Here is a 17,477-nt window from a genome sequence, read left to right as displayed (position 1 = left end):
CTATAAAAGCATGTGGCTGTAAAAGTGACATACTCTGGATTCCTTTATACTTTGTTAAATGTGGCAAGTGATCACTATATCCATTATTATGTGGTTTCACCTCTATGTAATATTGTGGTCGTTCAGATTATTTAATAAAATATCCTGAAAATCAACTGTAGAAAAGTAACACCAAATGACAAATCCAGCTATACTACATCTTATAAAGTCAACCTGGCTAATCCCTTGCTCCAGGGAGGTCTAATATATATGGCAGCTGATGATACTTGATAAAAGAGCAATTTTTCTTCAGAAATCAGTTATTTTGAGACTTGACACTATATAAAATGATATAATAGTTACTCAGCACAGAATGCAGGTACAGATGTCACCTGTGGCAATTGATAGGAGGGGCTGGGGGGGGGGGGGTCCTAGCTGCAAGGAATTTGGACCCAGAGCCATCCTGCTTAAAGCAAAGGAGAACCTGGGAGGAAGAGAAGTCGGAAGAAGAGTTGGAGACAATATGAGGGGGGAAACTCTCTCTGCAGGGGGAAAGCCTAGTCTATGGCACAGGAAGTGTTTTAGCAGATGGCTGGCTGGGGGCTGCATGCTTTCTTCACTGGGCTAGGTTGCTAAGGATGGAGGAAGCAGAGAATGGACAGAATTGATGGGTGGGTGTACATGCTACAGCGAGCAGGATAATAACACTTTTTATACATGTTCATTATATACATAGTGTTTCCATCGTTTACTAAGCATTTCTAAATAGATACTCTGAAGGTATCCAGAAGCTGCTGCATAGAGCAGAATGATGTGTAATATATGTAAGAGCAGTACAGTGTCTGTGTTATATTGATGTGTCACTGACTACTCGGAGCCGCCTGCCCTGCAGCAGTCCGCAGCTCACTTACACAGCACCAGAAAGGTGGGAGGTATCCGTGGATTTATGTACTAACAGGGGCTCTGCACATAAATATCCCAGAGGTGCCTGATCAATAAAATCAGTGTTTTACCAACCTGCGGAATGTTTTATGGAGCTCAGAGAACAGCAGAAACATTGATGATTAAATAAAGCAAATCTATTAGCCTTATTACAGGATAGTCAGGGTCTTCTGACAGACGTACATGCTCAATGGCAATGACATAAAGCCAGAAGCACGCTTTACTCAAGAAGATTAAGGTATGCAGACGCAGGTTAAAAAAATAAAGTTACTTTACAAATAGTCTTTGTTAAAATGATTATTTTGTGTATACAGCTCCCATACAGATCTAAGGGTCCTATTAGACAACAAGATTTTTATTTTTTGCCAATTAACGATAATCGCAAACGAGCGATTTGTGGGGAATGACCTGAAATCATTCACCAACACACAGACAATAGTCGTTAGTTACGGTTGTTACTAAGACCGTTTACTCCTTCTGATTCCAGCAAAAGAAGGAGCGATGTTTACACACACCGAATGATAAACGATTATTTTATTGTCAACCTAAATGATGTGATCGACGCGAACGATACGACGATTATTCGCACAGTAACAGTCCTGTGTAATCGGGCTCTAAGTGTAGTTTATTACTTGATCCGCTTAATACGTCATTTCATATGGAATAGAGTAACACACGACTGTGGGGTCTGTACACGCTCTGTTCATGCTGCGTATCCATGGATCACTGATCTGTATGCACAAAACAGAAGCATTAGAATCAAAACTTCAGAAAGTTTTTGAGAAAAAGCAATGGCTGCAAAAGTGGACATATCCTATAGATTTAGCATAAAAGTAAAGTGCTTTGCACAAATGTATTAAAAGCGAGTCAGAGTGTCCTCAGCATTCTGGTCGCACAATCATCCAATCAAAAAAAATGGCAGCCCTCACAGATTTGAGTGAAAAAAATACATTAATTTTTTTATGCAACTTTAAAACTCACATATGTTGCATTCAGAATGGAACTGAAATGGCCAATGTCACTTTGAAGGGAATCTGTCAGCACTCGGACCTGACCAGAGTTGTTGACATTGTTAATATAGGTCACAGCACCCTATTCAACGTGGAACCTGTATCTTATCCGTCCATTTAGCAGAAAATGTGTAATATTAGTGTGACCAAGTGTCAAAGAGGAGTTGTGGGTCTCCGGCCGTGTCACACTCTGTCAAGCCTGCTCCTTTTCACATAGGCCCCTAGTTCCCGCACCGCTGATCACGTACGCATCCTGCGTCCTAAACTCATTCCAGCGTCGCAGATAGGAAGATCAGCGCATGCGTGCTGAGCAGTGAATATTACTTCCATCAATGTTTGCTTGCTCCTTGTTCCCTGCTCACTGTCAGAGCTATTACACGCACCAACATTGAGCAGGAAAGAGCAGGGTGGGGGTGCATGGAGCAGCGGGAGGGGCTGCCCGGACAATCTAAATAGGAGAGAGCGGCGGTCTGCTCCTACTACATAAGGTGACGGAGAACAAACCGTTGCTATCCTGATTGGGATTTTAGGTCATGCTTTAAATCAACGATCAGGTGCATGTCGGCCGATCGTTGATTTCAAACATGACCTATTACGCAAAACTATTATCGGATGCAATAGCCAGTAATCAGCCAAGTACAGCCGATAATAATCACTTAGTGTAATAGTACTCTAAGATTACACATTTTCTGCTACATGGACGGATAAGACAGAAGTACCATGTTGAATAGGATGCTGTGGCCTAAATAACACTGCCAGGAACTTGGGTCGGGTCCCAGATTCCCTTTAAAAAACCTTTCAAATATGTCCTATAATCTATATATACGTCATGACGGGTATACACGTCATGCAGCCGTTAAGGGGGATCAGAGAGGGCTCCCGCCGCCGCCCCTCTCTGCAGCCCGCAGTCCTCGATTGCTATGTGCAGCCAAGGACCGCGGGTATTAGCCGCTGCGGACGGCTAATTAACTATTCAAATGCAGCTGTCAAAGCTGACAGCTGCATTTGTATAGCATCTGTGCCCCCTGTCCCTGATGTCTAGTGGGGGATCTCTACTCTGCGATCGCATACATCTAATTCTCAGCGTTGGAATGACGCTCATCCCGGCTCGGCTATCCATTTGGATGGTCTGCAGCAGATCATTATAGTAGAGCACCGATCTGAGGGATCGGTGCTCTATTATATACAAAGCATTGATCTCAATGGGAGAGAAGTGCTGTGTATATATAAGTCCCCCAGGGGGCTTCTAATTACTGTATGTAAGTGTTTTTATTAATTAAAAATCCTCTCCCCCAATAAAAGTTTGAATCACCCCCCTTTTCCCATTTTATAAATAAAATCAATAAATAAACAAACAAACATGTTTGGTATCGCCGCGTGCGTAATCGCCCCAAATATTAATTTATTTAATTCATGATGCCTCACGGTAAACGGCGTAAGCGCAAAAAAATTCCAAAGTGCAAAATCGCACATTTTTGGTCACATCCAATCCAGAAAAATTGTAATAAAAAGTGATTAAAAAAGTCGCATATGCGCAATCAAGGTACCGATAGAAAGAACAGATCATGGCGCAAAAAATGACACATCAAACAGCCCCATAGACCAAAGGATAAAAGCGCTATAAGCCTGGGATTTTAAGGAACGTTTATTTTCTGTAAAAGGTTTTATTTTTTTACGAGCCATCAATTAATATAAAAGTTATACATGTTACATATCGTTTTAATCGTACCAACTTGAGGAACATATATAACATGTCAGTTTTACCATAGGACACACGGCGTAAAAACAAAGCCCCCCCCCCCCCCCAATATTCAACATCATCGCGCATATAATTTGTTTCTGGTTTCGCCGCATATTTTATGCAAAAATTTAGCCTGTCACTGCAAAGTACAATTAGTGACGCAAAAAATAAGGGCTTATGTGGGTCTGTAGGTGTAAAAATGCAACTGCTATGGCCTTATATACACAAGGAGGGAAAAACGCAAAAACGAAAATTAGCCTGGTCGTTGAGGGGTTAAGAGACACATCAGGAGAGTTGATCAGGGGTCTAGGTGTTCAAACCCCAACTGGCTGAGAGAAGAGCCTGCTGAGTGTGTTAACTCTTTGCTTTGTCCCATGTAATCGAGACTGACAAAAGTATTTTAAAGTAAAAAAAAAATGATAAAATGCTTTATTTTTTATTTTAATCTAATTTTTTTTTGTAAAATCGGGTAAAGAATTTCGTCCGACAAAATGTGAACTTTCTAAATAGCCCAATTTCCTAACTGAGAAACCAATAACAGTTTTTTTTGTTTGTTTCTGTAGCTGCTCTCGCTTCTGCCCACACACGCAAGCCCTCCTTTCTAGGGTCCCATTCACACATCAGCATTGTTTTTCCGTCCGGGTCGATTGTCTATGATCTTTTTGCTCACGTTCAGCAGAAAGCGATCCATAATGTATATCTGTTGCATTAGTATTTTGGGAATCCATAAAAAAAAAGAGGAGAGTTGCCTAAAAAAGGCGTCAATGAATCCCCAAATTGAGGCTCTTACAGATGTCAACCTGAAAGCGGTTTGTAATTTACAATGGCCCCAATAATTTCTGAGTTGTGGGCCTGTACTATTTTTTGCCAATATTTTTGCAGCATGGATCATGGTCCCAGCACTGATCAGTACAGATGTGTACATGGGGCCATAGAAACGAGGAACTGTCAATAATGCCCACAATTACTGATCCCATTATAATGATGTGTAAGAGGGGACTAATGTGTTAAAGTAGAGCCCTGCCGCTATTGACTTAAACGCAGAAATCAATGCATATGTTTTTTTTATAACTTTGTAATCTATAGCAGGTATAATATATCACATATACATTATTCTAGTACAATGGATCTTAAATCTTGTGAACATTGTTGCTGCTATATATCAGATTTTTAATAAAACTTGTGTCTCCTCTCACAGGCAGATTAAGGTATCTACTACTTTTGGCACTCCCCTGAACACCATCCCAAAAGATAAGGGTATTTTTGTATCTTGCTTTTTCTGCTTATTTTCCAACTCGCTCTCCCCTTGTAAATCATCCCCAGTAGTGAGGAAGCGGGCAAGGAATCTGTGTGGCATCAGTGAGAGAGAGAGCGCGCAGGAAATTGGGCAGCTTGTTAGAGGAGCAGAGAACCAATCAGGACAGAATTATGCAGTCATGTAAGAAATAATATCTATTAGGCTAATTTAATCAGCGCATACTTTACAGATGGATTAGAATGCAGAATCCAATTATGTCAGACGTTGCGGCTACACTGGACTTGCAGCCCTCATATGGGAGATGGGGACAAAGGGTGGGGGGGAGGCAAAGGATGGGGGGTCTACACAGCATGGGCAAAATAAGCAGCAGGCTGGGCTAATATAAACCTTTGCTTAAGAAGAGAGTTTAGAGAAATGGAAAACCTTTTAAATATAATAAGATCCTCAATCACTTCTTCATTAACATATCTGTAATCAGATGATTTCTATGGAGAGCAACTTACCTAACAGTATAGAAATTTGGGAAAATAAATAGGTACCATTTTTGGATCAGAGAAGCTTCAGTCCATGTGTGTAATGTCAGTAGGGCAGCCGGTCCACACAGGATAAACTAATGGGTGGGATCATTGATATAACCTTATAGGTGCTGTGTTTATAACTGATGACTACAGACACAAGCAGATCACAGTCATCTAGTGGTCACTTTCTATATCCACAAGCAGGAGCTAGTAAGGTACAAACTATCTGGTTAAGAGTCGTATGGTCACCCTGCTCACTATGAGGAAAGGGACCAAATACTGTAATAGATACCCCCATATATAAAAGATTTCTGCTAGGTTCATCAAAATGGAAGATTAAAAAGGTATTTCCATAATTGATACGTATAACCTACTGAATACATAAGAATGTCTAAAGGCTGGGACCCCCACCTAACACTACAACAGGGGTCTCCAGGCTCCTAATTCTCTTTAGTAAACAGTCACAGTAAGAAGGAGTTAGGGTCCTATTCCACGGGCCGAGGAGGGCCCGATCAACGATGTAAACGAGCGTCGATCTGCTAGATCCGCTCGTTTACTGGGCCTATTCCACGGCCAGATGATCGTTGAGCGAGGGCTGCAAGGACATCGTTACCGATGTCCTTGCAGCATCATACATTACCTGTCCAGGCTTCTTCTCCGCGCTGTCTTCATCCCCGGGTCCCGCGCGCTCTATCTTCAGAATAGCCGGTCAGCTGACAGGCCACACTCAGCTAATCACAGGCCGTGGCGGTCCCACCTGTGATTGGGTGAGCTCTCCGTCAGCTGACCGGCCATTCTGAAGATAGAGCGCGCGGGACCCTGGGATGAAGACAGCGCGGAGAAGAAGCTTGGACAGGTAATGTATGCTGCTGCTGCTTGTCAAATTGTCGGTCGTCCTCCGTGCACCGCTATTCACCCCTAGAGATGTGCGGTGGGGGAACGATCATTTTAGGTCTGGCCCTAAATGAACGATCAGCCAATGACACGATCATCGGCTGCTCGTTCTATGTCACTGAACGATAATCGGCCGAATCGGGCCAAATGGGGCCGATGCGGCCGATTATCGTTACTGTGGAATAGGGCCCTTAGAATTAAAGGGGTTATCCAGTGCTACAAAAACACTTTCTTTCAGAGACAACACCACTCTTGTCTCCAGTTCAGGTGCGGTTTGCAATTAAGCTCCATTCACTTCAATGCAACTGAGCAGCAAAACCTCACCCAAGCTGGAGACAAGAGTGGGGCTGTTTCTGGAAGAAAGTGGCCATGTTTTTGTAGCGCTGGATAACCCCTTTAAGTGGTGATATTTTTCTGTGTAAAATACTACTTTTTAACCCAGGAAAATGACCCCCTCAAAAGCCAGGGATCGTCTTATACACTGGATGTTGTCTTATAGGGCTGGTGCTAAAAAAAAAACAAAAACAAAAAACTTCGGAATCGGACTGCGGAAACTGTGGTCACCACATACGGTGAAGGGAGCTCAAAAAAGGCCGCATCCCGCAGTATGCGGTGACCATATGAAGGGCAGAGCAAGCTCCAGGTGTCTGGGGTACCGTACCTCCTTCTCTGCCTCTCAGATCTCGCTGCTGTCTGATGTTTTTTATGAATTTTTATTCGGTGTGCGTTGGATGAGGGGTAGTCTTATATGGCGAGTATATCCCAAACTCTATATTTTAACTGGAAAAGTTGGAGGTCATCTTATACACCAGAAAATATAATACATTATACAAACGGGCGATGGATAGACATAGATAAGCATTCAGAGCACAAAAGTAGGAACAAGTGTGCAATGAGTTATAAGGAGCCAAATCTGCCTCACATACCCACAGTATAAAATTATAACATTCCCTTCTTCCACCAAATACAACATAATTTGTATGTTAAAAAAATTACAAAAACAAATATATGTAATAAATGAGCTGGAAGTCGAAATGCCTGCAGTACTAAAGACGACCACCAGATGGCTCCTGCTTCATTCATACAAACATTTAGCATCAGTTTTAATCAGCCACTTCCCAGGAAGACAATTCATATTAAAAGTTTCTCTATTTGATTATCAAATTTACTTACCCAGTATTTATTCTATGGATTATATTAGTACTAGTTCAATTCTTGTATCAACAGGCCCTATTACACTTAGCAATTGCCATGCAAGTGCTTGCCAAAACGATCGCTACTCATAACTAGCGATATAGTAGTGGATGTTTCTGGCATCCTTACATTTACCGACTGCTGTTATGAACGATCATTTTTGTGGTCAATAAATGATCACTAATCGTTTGCGGCGAGAGAAAATGGATTTTTTTTCTCCCAAGCGACTAAAAGATTTCCTATTACACGAACAAATCAACGAATTATCAGCGAAAGATTGATGACGATTTTTCAACATGAAAGATCACGATCAGCAACAATCTAATGATTTTGTGTTCGTTGTGCAACTCTCCAGCCATTGCAAAACCACAACTCCTATCATGCCTTTGGCTGTCAGAGCATGATTGGAGTTGTAGTTTTACAACAGCTGGAGAGCCATATGTTGAAAAGCAAATAAACATTCCTGAATAGGAATTACCATCCGTTTTCTTCCTGTTTAAAAGAACTGGACAATAAACATACATCCGTTTATGGGTGGTTTTCAGGCATAAAATTACTGCTCAAAATACTTATCATGCTCAATTATATTAATTGTCATTATTACCCCTATAGAACAGAATGCTCGGGTGAAGACGTATTATACATATATTGACATTGCTCCCAAGGTTTGTTAGGAAAACTATCTACTTGTAGGGAACAATGCATATGGATAGTGTATCTTCTCCCCTCACCGTCTCCATGTGAAGCTCCTTATAATACCGTCTGCTTTTCAGGTTATTGTGTATTGTATGGTAGAGCTCTCCTTTAAATGACAGGGCTAAAGGAGCAGACCAACTGCTTTATAGATCTACTTTATTCCTTCCTTACTGACATAACTTATAGCCAGGAAAATTGCCAAAAGCCGGCTGTCAGAGGACAGAGGGTTCCCAGCGCAGAGACCCTCACTTCAGTGGAGTCCATTGTGCTGTTGGATACAGTCAGAGTATTCGCTCTCATTACACCCGTCAACCCTATATCTGAAAAATGACCTAATTATGCCATCCTGAAAGTAGAAAGGTTAGCAGATAATTAACGTCAATCCTGTCTTTATTGGGCATGGTGGACAATGCGGTTGGCAGCTTCTGCATGATCCTTTCGCTCAGCCAGAGAGCCAGATGCCCATTTACTGCCCCCATATGTGCCAGCAGATTATTTATCTGTGTGGGGTCGGCTGAAGAATCTTTCACCTTTCACAGCGGCACAGAATGCCTAACAACATATCCAGCCTGGTCATGTTACAAAGAAATCTCCAAAATGCTATTCTATAAAATCTGTAAAATCATGCATGCTGCTAGATATGTTCCTTGGCCTAAGTATTCCATGTACTATCACTGGCTGCTTAACCTGACGGCGCTGAGAATACGGCATTTTGGTACAGAGTTAAATACTCCTGGGCACTGGCCCTTTTACATCGGGACAAGAATCTCACACATAGGGGCATTTCTCATTATGGACCCTGTGTTGGAATTAATCAAGGTGAAAATTGCAATCAATCTCCCGCTGAGAGCAAAGGCTGGCATACTGTGCCCACGTGACACACACACTTGACTGAGGAGCCTAGTAAAACAAAAGAGAAGTAAAAAGCACAAGTCTGCCTGCCATGTCTGCTCAATGTAAGGGGGGAATGCTAGAAAAGCAAGAAATAAGGGAACCTGTATGACCGCCTCTTGGTGCTCTAGGAGCTTTGCTTGCCACATAACTACAGGAGAGACAGGGACTGGTTACTGAGCCTGCTCAGAGGGCAAGCTGTTGGACTTGGCATGGTTCCTATACGTGAGAGAGTTATGGTGAGGAGATCACTGAATGTTATGGGTATTACTGAATGTAAAGGCAGAGTCTGGACTAGTAAAGAGGCTCTGAGGCTTTTTCACGTTTATTAGTACAGAACATAAGCTGGTTACATACTTGTAAACTATTTTTTCCCCCAAATTAGAGGAATTTATCGAGACCAGGGATTGGGGAACCTTCGGCCCACCAGCTGTTGCAAAACTACAATTCCCATCATGCCTGGACAGCCAAAGCTTTTACACTTCAGATACCTTAAAGGAGTTAAAGAGGTTAGAAAAACATAGTTGTTTTCCTCCTACAAAAAGTGCCACTCTTATCCTCAGGTTGTGTGCGGTATTACAGCTCAGTTCCCCTGAATTGAAAGGGGTTGAGGTGTTATACCACACATAACCTGGACAGGGGTTGCTCTGATTGTAGGGAAAAAAAGCGACCCCTTTATGGGTATGTTCCCACTGGATAGATGCGTGAAGAATTAGCAGCAGAAATCTGCAATATTTCAGCACCAAAAATATAAAAAATGTATTTAAAATCATCTGATTTCGGTGTGGAAAATCTGTAGCCTGTCTGACCTGTGTGAACATATCCTACCTCACCTCCATGGACATAATTTTGCACACTCTAAATAAGATCCCTGTTTCAGCATTCAGGATGCAAATAAAAGGGTTAACATAAGATACGTCTACGCACCCCCTCCCCACACACATACACAGCATCTGCTGCCCCTAGACAATCCAGCTGTCCAAACTTTATTGGCAGCAAAATGTCAGATCCGTGCGACAAGCACACGGGCAACAATCACATACAATCACGCCAACACGCATGACACACGGCACAGGCAATGCTTCCTAGTCTGAGCACAGCAACGGGGGCACGCTGATCCGGCGCAGCCCGTCTGACTCTAATACACCTTGAGTTGCAATTAGTGGCCCTGTCATTTTCGGCCGCTGCTGCCAATTAATTAAGCCTGTCAAACGGAAAAACAGCGGCACTCACAAGATAATTAATATCGGGAGAGACGCGGCAGCTCGGAGCTGCGAGAACGTACCCTGGAGAAGAGGAGAGAGGAAGAGGAAAGACAAATAGAAACTCGAAGAGAGACAGAGGCTGTGAAACCGAGACAGTGGATTGAGTCATAAGAGACCGTTTACATGAATTACATGAGACAAGATGAACAACTGTACATAAGAAAATAAAACAACAAGGAAAGCACCAAGAGAGGACAATAAGTTACGCAGCGATGAGTCAACTCGGCTGGTAGGAGAATACGGGGGTAAGGCAAACAGGACAAGACGTGAGGGCAGGGAGCGAGAGCAGACAATCGGAGGGTAGAGAAAAAGATACCACAATATGAGAGGAGTGATTGGTACCAGCAAACTGGCAGAGAAGAAAGTTAAACTGCCCTTGTTCTAATTGTTAAATTTGATGGTCCGTGGAGGGGGAAGGGGGGAACGCTCTGATTAAAAGCTCCCCACGAGCCCAGCAGCCTCTCACAGTCTGGGCAGCTGCAGTGTCAGAGCTGGGGAGCTTATTCATATCATTAAGCCCCAGAGAACTTAATTGAAAGAAGAGCCAGGCCTGGACCTTGACACGCAGGAGGTCAGAGTAATTGCTGCCGGACATATTTAACATTAAGATAATCAGCCTATTAATTACCCTTCGGATCATTAAATCAGCCAGTTGCAAAATGAAATTCCTGCCTCTATTACTCAGCTGAGAGACCACAGGGCCTCCACTCACCATCTATCAGTGTGAGGCTGAGCCAGCGAGAGGGAGAGGGGGGAGAGCAGAGAGAGAGAGTGCCAGGAGGAGAGAGAAGAGACAGGTAAGTGAGGAGGTGGCAGGAGGGGACCGAGGAATATAGAAGGTGACGCCGAGAAGGAAAGGAAGGCTTAGGGATGAATACTGAAGGTGCAGGCTGAAGACGGCAAAAATAACAAAAAAAAAAACTCGTAAAGGAAAAGCCTAACAAATGTCTCTCTTTTCATAGCTGAAACTTCTCATCATGGTGAAAGGGTTAAATCGATGCCAAGGCAAGAGCTGGCCCCTGGACCAGAGCGTGGAGATCACAGCCAGCCATGAGGTCCTGATTACAGCGAGTTAACGAGGTGAGGTGACCCTGGCTGGCAGAGACAGGAGCCAGGGTAAGTAAATAGGGGAGGGCAGGCGTGGAGAGGGCTGAGGGGGGGCTGCCAGCTCTCCACTTAGCAGGATAATAAAGGAAATCATCCTTGATTATCAGTGCTAATTTGGACACTGCCGGTAGCTTGTTATGCGAGCTCTGAGTAGCATTTAATTAATTCAATTGCTTGTTAATGGGGGAAGTGACATGTGGGGAGCAGATGGGTCTGTGGGTCAGTTTAGCAAGAGCATTGTCCTGTCACATTCGCCCGCCTACATATCTCTCCCAAAACATGAGCTATATATGTCTTGTATGCACAGCAATGGACTTTTAAATGTCGCTGTTGATTTTATTTATTATAACATGTCAAAATTTTGCAGACATGCATAAACGTCTAAAATACCAAGAACAATGTAACCGTTTCAGAACAGCAGAATAAAAACATCAGAGTGGAATTTTCAATGCTTTTTTTTTTTTAAAAATTGTACATTTCCAGCATCCGTGTTTTGTTTATACTTTGCTATACTCCAGCAGACTGCCCCCTTACAAGGCTCAGGTCAGAGGTTGGTGCCGCTAGGTCAGAATGTTTCGCTCTTTGTTGACGAGCATTGCACTATTGATGGAATGGCGATTTTGACTAGAACATGACCTTGTGAGCTCTATGTCTGATGTGTGTAGCTGTGACTATGCATGTGGTCACCTTCAGACAGGAGGCAGCTGTCGGGTTTGTCTACAAACAGCAGAAATGCTGTGGATTTTTACAGTTACATATTGCTAGTGCCGTGGCACAGTGCAGCAGAGTGAGCTGGAATACCTGTCTATGATCATTCACTCACTTTACTGTGGCCTGGCTGCTTCCCCAAATCGAATGTCTATTCTAATGCTAATATGCATTACAATGTGCTGGCTTCAAGCCTGCAGTTCACAACACAGCCACTAGTGGCAGCAGAGGGGCTGTGTCACCCCTTACTGCTGCCAGTCAATTAAATAAAGTTAATGAATTAAGTTGGCAGCTTATTGTTGTAACCGTCTGGATCTGACAGATTTTTTTTTTTTTTTTTTTTATGCCATCAGTATCTACTGTACATTCCTATAAGCTAGAGTCCCAAGGGTCAGTAGGTATATAGATCATATAAACCTTTATGTCTTTTATGGAAACAGATGAAAAGATACTTTAGAAAATACTTTAGAACACTGACAACAAATATCCAACATATTGTAATGGATACACCACCCAGGTGACATTTTTATTTAAAGGGGTTATCAAGCGCTACAAAAACATGGCCACTTTCTTCCAGAGACAGCATCACTCTTGTCTCCAGTTCAGATGTGGTTTGCAATTAAGCTCCAATCACTTCAATGGAATGGCATTACAAAATCCCACCCAAACTGGAGACAAGAGCAGTGCTCTCTCTGGAAGAAAGTGTCAATGTTTTTCTAGCAATGGATATCCCCTTTAAGGATGTTTATACAAAAACTCCTCCTGTTTTCTTTAAACAAGATAACTGGTACAGGCATTGTACAGACAGTATACAGTGAAGTGTGACAATGATGGTTCATAAAGCATAACATATTTCAGGGAACACATTTAAAGGGAACATATCAAAATGTACATGTAGTCTGATCTACGAAGATTATGTTACAGAGGAAGAAGAAGAACTGAGCAGAATTATATATATCTCTGTGAGAGAAGAGCCAGTATAACAATGTAATTTATTCATTAAAATGTCTAATCTTTCCATGCTTAGGAGTCCAGTGGGTGGTCCTATTAATGAGTAGTAGCGTTCACTAGACTCCTAAGAACAAAAAGGGCAGATGCTACAGTCAATAAGTTACAAGTCATATATATGTATCTGTTCTGATCTTTCTGCCCTGTAACATGATGCTGATAGATCAGAAAGTAGTTTCATAATGACAGATTCCCTTTAAAAAAAAAAAAACAACTTTTAATAAATGTACTTAAAAATGACTCCAAATGCATCCTCAATGTTAAAATGAAGAAAAAAAGACACTGAACCCACTGGGGGACATTTTTGGACACTGAAGGTTTGAATCTTTCACACAGCAAAGTAGGTAAAGTCAGATGTGTAACACATACATATATATAAAGGATATAGAAAGAAAAAGTAGCTTTCTCAACAGACAGGTCCAGCAATCCATGGAAGATATTCTCAATCATTAGAATTTTTTAAATCCAATAGCAACCTGCAGTGATAGACAGATAGCCCCCTAAGGAGATGCTTCCAATCTGTCTATCACTGCATGCTGAGGTTGCTGTTGGATTATAAAACTTCTAATAAATGAGAAATGTATTCTTCCATTAGATCATTGGATCTGTAAAGCAACTTACATCCCCGTAGAGTTCTTCTCCCCCATGGATCTTATTACCTCTTGCTTTACTTTTTGAACTGTGGCTATGCAGTTGCTGTGCAAATGTAAACACACTTTCCCACAATTCTTCTTGCTTGCATGTGCAGTGGAGACTCTATTAGGCCTCATTCACACTATCTGTGCCACGATCTGGAGGAGGATCGCGACACTGATCCCCTAGCCGGAGCCCCCCTCCACCGCCCGGCACGGATCCACCCCCTCTGCGCGCCCCTCGGCAGCAGAGATGACAGGAGAGCATGATGTGCTCTCCTGTCATCTCATCTACTACTCACCTATTCCCCGTGCTCACCAGAAGTGTCCTGGACTAAGCTGCGAGGAGAAAGCAGCATAGTCCAGGCCACTTCTGGTGAGCGCGTGTAGCTGGTCAGCGCGGGGAATAGGTGAGTAGTAGATGAGCACATCATGCTCTCCTGTCATCTCTGCTGTCGGGCAGTGGTGGTGGTGGGGTGATCCGTGCCGCAATCCGCACTAGGACATGTCCTATTTTTTCGCGGTGCGGGTCACAGCACAGATCATGTGAATTGCCACGTTGACTTCAATGGGCCCTAAAATTGTCCGTGGTTGTGGATCCGCGACCATGGACAATTTCACTGGACGTGTGAATAAGGCCTTAAAAAAAAATAAATAAAAAAATCAGCACTCGCCGCTTGCACTTTTTCCTGTGTTAATAGGTGATGTGCAGTCAATATGTAATGGTGCGTTTACAGAGATTTATCTGACAGATATTTGAAGCCAAAGTCAGGAATGGATTTAAGAAAAGGAGAAATCTCAGTCTTTCCTTTATGACCTGATCTCTGTAAATAGTCTGTTCCTGGCTTTGGTTTCAAAAATCTGTCAGATAAATCAGGTAAAGACACAATAATGACACACCAAATGATCTAGCAATCGTTTGTGCAGCTCTCCCTCCATGATCACTGAGCCATGTAAAAGGTTCTCTAAACAAGCATCAATGTTTCTGCACTTGTTTGCAGCTCAAGCCATCTAAGGGTGCCTTTACACAGAGAGATTTATCTGACAGATTTTTGTAGAGAAAGCCAGGAATGGATTTAAAAAAAAAAGGAGAAATCATAGTCTTTCCTTTATGACCTGTTCTCTGCCTATAGTCTGTTCCTGACTTTGGTTTCAAAATTCTGTCAGATAAATCTCTCTGTGTAAAGACACCCTTACAGGACCCTACGCCAATACTTCCTGGACAGGGCAGGAAACAGCAGTTGTCCTATGACTGCCTGGGCCACCTTAGTGGGTCAGAACCAAGGGCTTCAGGTTACTAAAACAATCAGGTGCATGGGGGATTAGTAAGTGTATATCTCTCAAATAGCACACATTTTAATGAAGCCTGTAGGAGACTATTAGGTGCACACTTCGGGAAAGAGACATAAAATCCGTTGCGGAATCCACGTCTAGGCCGTGTCATAGACTCCATTCTATGCACAGACGGATTCCATCATTCATTCTTTGGGCGGACGACGGAATCTGCCCATGCATAGAATGGAGTCTATGACACGGGCGAGCAGGTGCGAGCTGTGGAATGCGCAACGGGTTTTCTGTCACCATTCCTTAGTGTGCACATACCCTTAGTCATGTTGTAGCGATATTGAAAGAAAGTAGCATTTTCTTTGTTTTTACAAAGGTAAATATATGTCAGGTAGATATAGGTGCCCTTTATGGTGAAATCACATATGCTGTTTTTGATGTCTTATTCTTACATGTAATGTATAACCAAATGTCCAACTGGATGTAAGGTTACAATGTCCAAGACTAGCCAATAAAAGCTGACAGTGCCACACTAGGAAAACATCCCCAACCTGTCAGTACACCTTCCTACTGTGGAGTGCTGTGTGACCCTCTTTCTACATCTTCTTTATTAAGAATTAAAAAAATAAAGTTCTATGAAATAAATTGGCCACATTTCTTTCCCAGTACATTAATAATGACACTAACCTGGGGCTCTCTGAACATGGCTTCACATGGCCTTGACTGCTTCCTTCCCACACACTGTTTGCTAGCTCATTTCCAATGGCAGACATGACTTTTATTAACTCAGGCGGCCAGTCGTCAAGGTCCAAAGATCGGACGCGGGAAAGATGAGTCCCCAGGTTGCGATGAATCCCAGAACATTCTATGCACATCAAAGCTCCGAGGTTCAGGCTGGCCCAGTCTGGATCTGTGGAGATCAGGAAGGAAGGCTTTTTACGCAAGTGCGGTGAAAATGAAGTAGGTCTGTGACAGTTTTGCAGCTTAAATAATAACTGCAATTTTTGACACAAGCACAGTTTTGCACAAAAACGTTGCAACGTTATGTTGCACACTACCTGTTCATGTGAATACACCCTAGGAGGTTGGTTATTTCTGTTGCATATGTCATGGATTAATAAAACAACTTTTAGTTAAAATTAGCTTCACAAGTGACGATAATATAAGAAATGGTCATGTGACAAAAGCTAGAAGGCTGTAAAAAAACGAAAACTTCTTGTGAGGTCCATTCACGACAGGCTCATCATGAGCAATGCCAGGCTGTTTGTTCAATGGCTGTTAAAGCAGTATAGCCTTTTTGCCCAATTCAGTAATGTGCTTGGTGTTATTTCACACACACCCGAAAAATAGGTAAAAATAGGCTCTAAGAATTGGGTCTATTAGTCTATGGAAAAATGTCAGTCTGTGCACACATTGCATAAAAACTTTTCTTACATAGTGTGCACAGATTTTTATTTATTTTTTTTACAGATCAGAGACAAATACTGGAACATGTCTTTTCTTCTAATCTGTTTCTATTTTCTGATTGTAAATTTGATTTTGTACATCATTATTTGGGGACGACCATCTAGCTTGAGCTGCTTTAACAGCATTTAGTGATATGCTTTCCAGCAAGGGCCATGGATCATAGGCACAATAAACCAACAAAAAGTCTTCAAATTATATGTAATTAAAAAACTTAACTTAAACACATTGCCTTAAAAGTAGCATGTTATTAGAGTAACTATATAGTTGCATTTTATCCTTATTTTGTGGCTGTAGTTTGTTTTTATTTTAGTGTGTGAGCCTAGCCTTAAAGTGAGATGGAGATACTTTGTCTAAGGGAGACAAAAACAGATGTGGCAAATGGGTCTGAAGAGTAAATGTGAACAGAGAATGACAACAGTGCAGAGCCATAATAAAGCTAAGAGGGGCTGAATGAAGCTTGACTTCCACAATGTCTAAGGACAGGCAGAAAGGTAGACAGGTTAGTGTTGCTGATGACTGTGTACTGGGAGAATGTTAGAGGTTAAGAAGCCTGGCTTACTGTATATCTAGCTTATATTGTAGCAGAACAGAAGGATAGTTCATCTTAGTCTCTAGAGATATATACTTACTTTGTGCGTCACAATCCACACAATGTGAGTTTCCTGGTAGGTTGCGAATCGACTGTAGAGCTAAAGCCTCATTTTGGCTGGTGAGACGGGACTTTAAGAGAGAACAAGAAAAAGGGGTCAGACTACGGAGCAAGGGTATTCAGCAAAGCCAACCTATACTGAATGCAAGCAATTAGAGATATGGCACAAAACACATCCCAGCACTTCAAAGTTGGAAGAAGTTACTGTACCTAATTAAAAATAATCCAATGTGA

The 17,477-nt window shown here is 42.3% G+C and overlaps 1 protein-coding gene across 3 annotated transcripts in view; it reads right to left on the bottom strand.

The window, feature by feature from the left end:
- The window catches only part of AGAP1 (ArfGAP with GTPase domain, ankyrin repeat and PH domain 1), a 308,008-nt gene that overhangs the window by 10,707 nt on the left and 279,824 nt on the right, over positions 1-17,477 (bottom strand). For all 3 annotated transcript variants that reach the window (XM_069983136.1, XM_069983137.1, XM_069983135.1), the window contains 2 exons: positions 17,224-17,314; positions 15,815-16,037 (listed from right to left, as the gene is read on the bottom strand). In XM_069983136.1, the coding sequence (XP_069839237.1) occupies positions 15,815-16,037; positions 17,224-17,314 (314 nt within the window). The remainder of the gene's footprint in view (positions 1-15,814; positions 16,038-17,223; positions 17,315-17,477) is intronic.

This window comes from Dendropsophus ebraccatus, chromosome 9 (assembly GCF_027789765.1).
Source record: "Dendropsophus ebraccatus isolate aDenEbr1 chromosome 9, aDenEbr1.pat, whole genome shotgun sequence".
NCBI lineage: Eukaryota > Metazoa > Chordata > Amphibia > Anura > Hylidae > Dendropsophus > Dendropsophus ebraccatus.
This window is presented reverse-complemented; position numbering and strand designations above follow the sequence as displayed.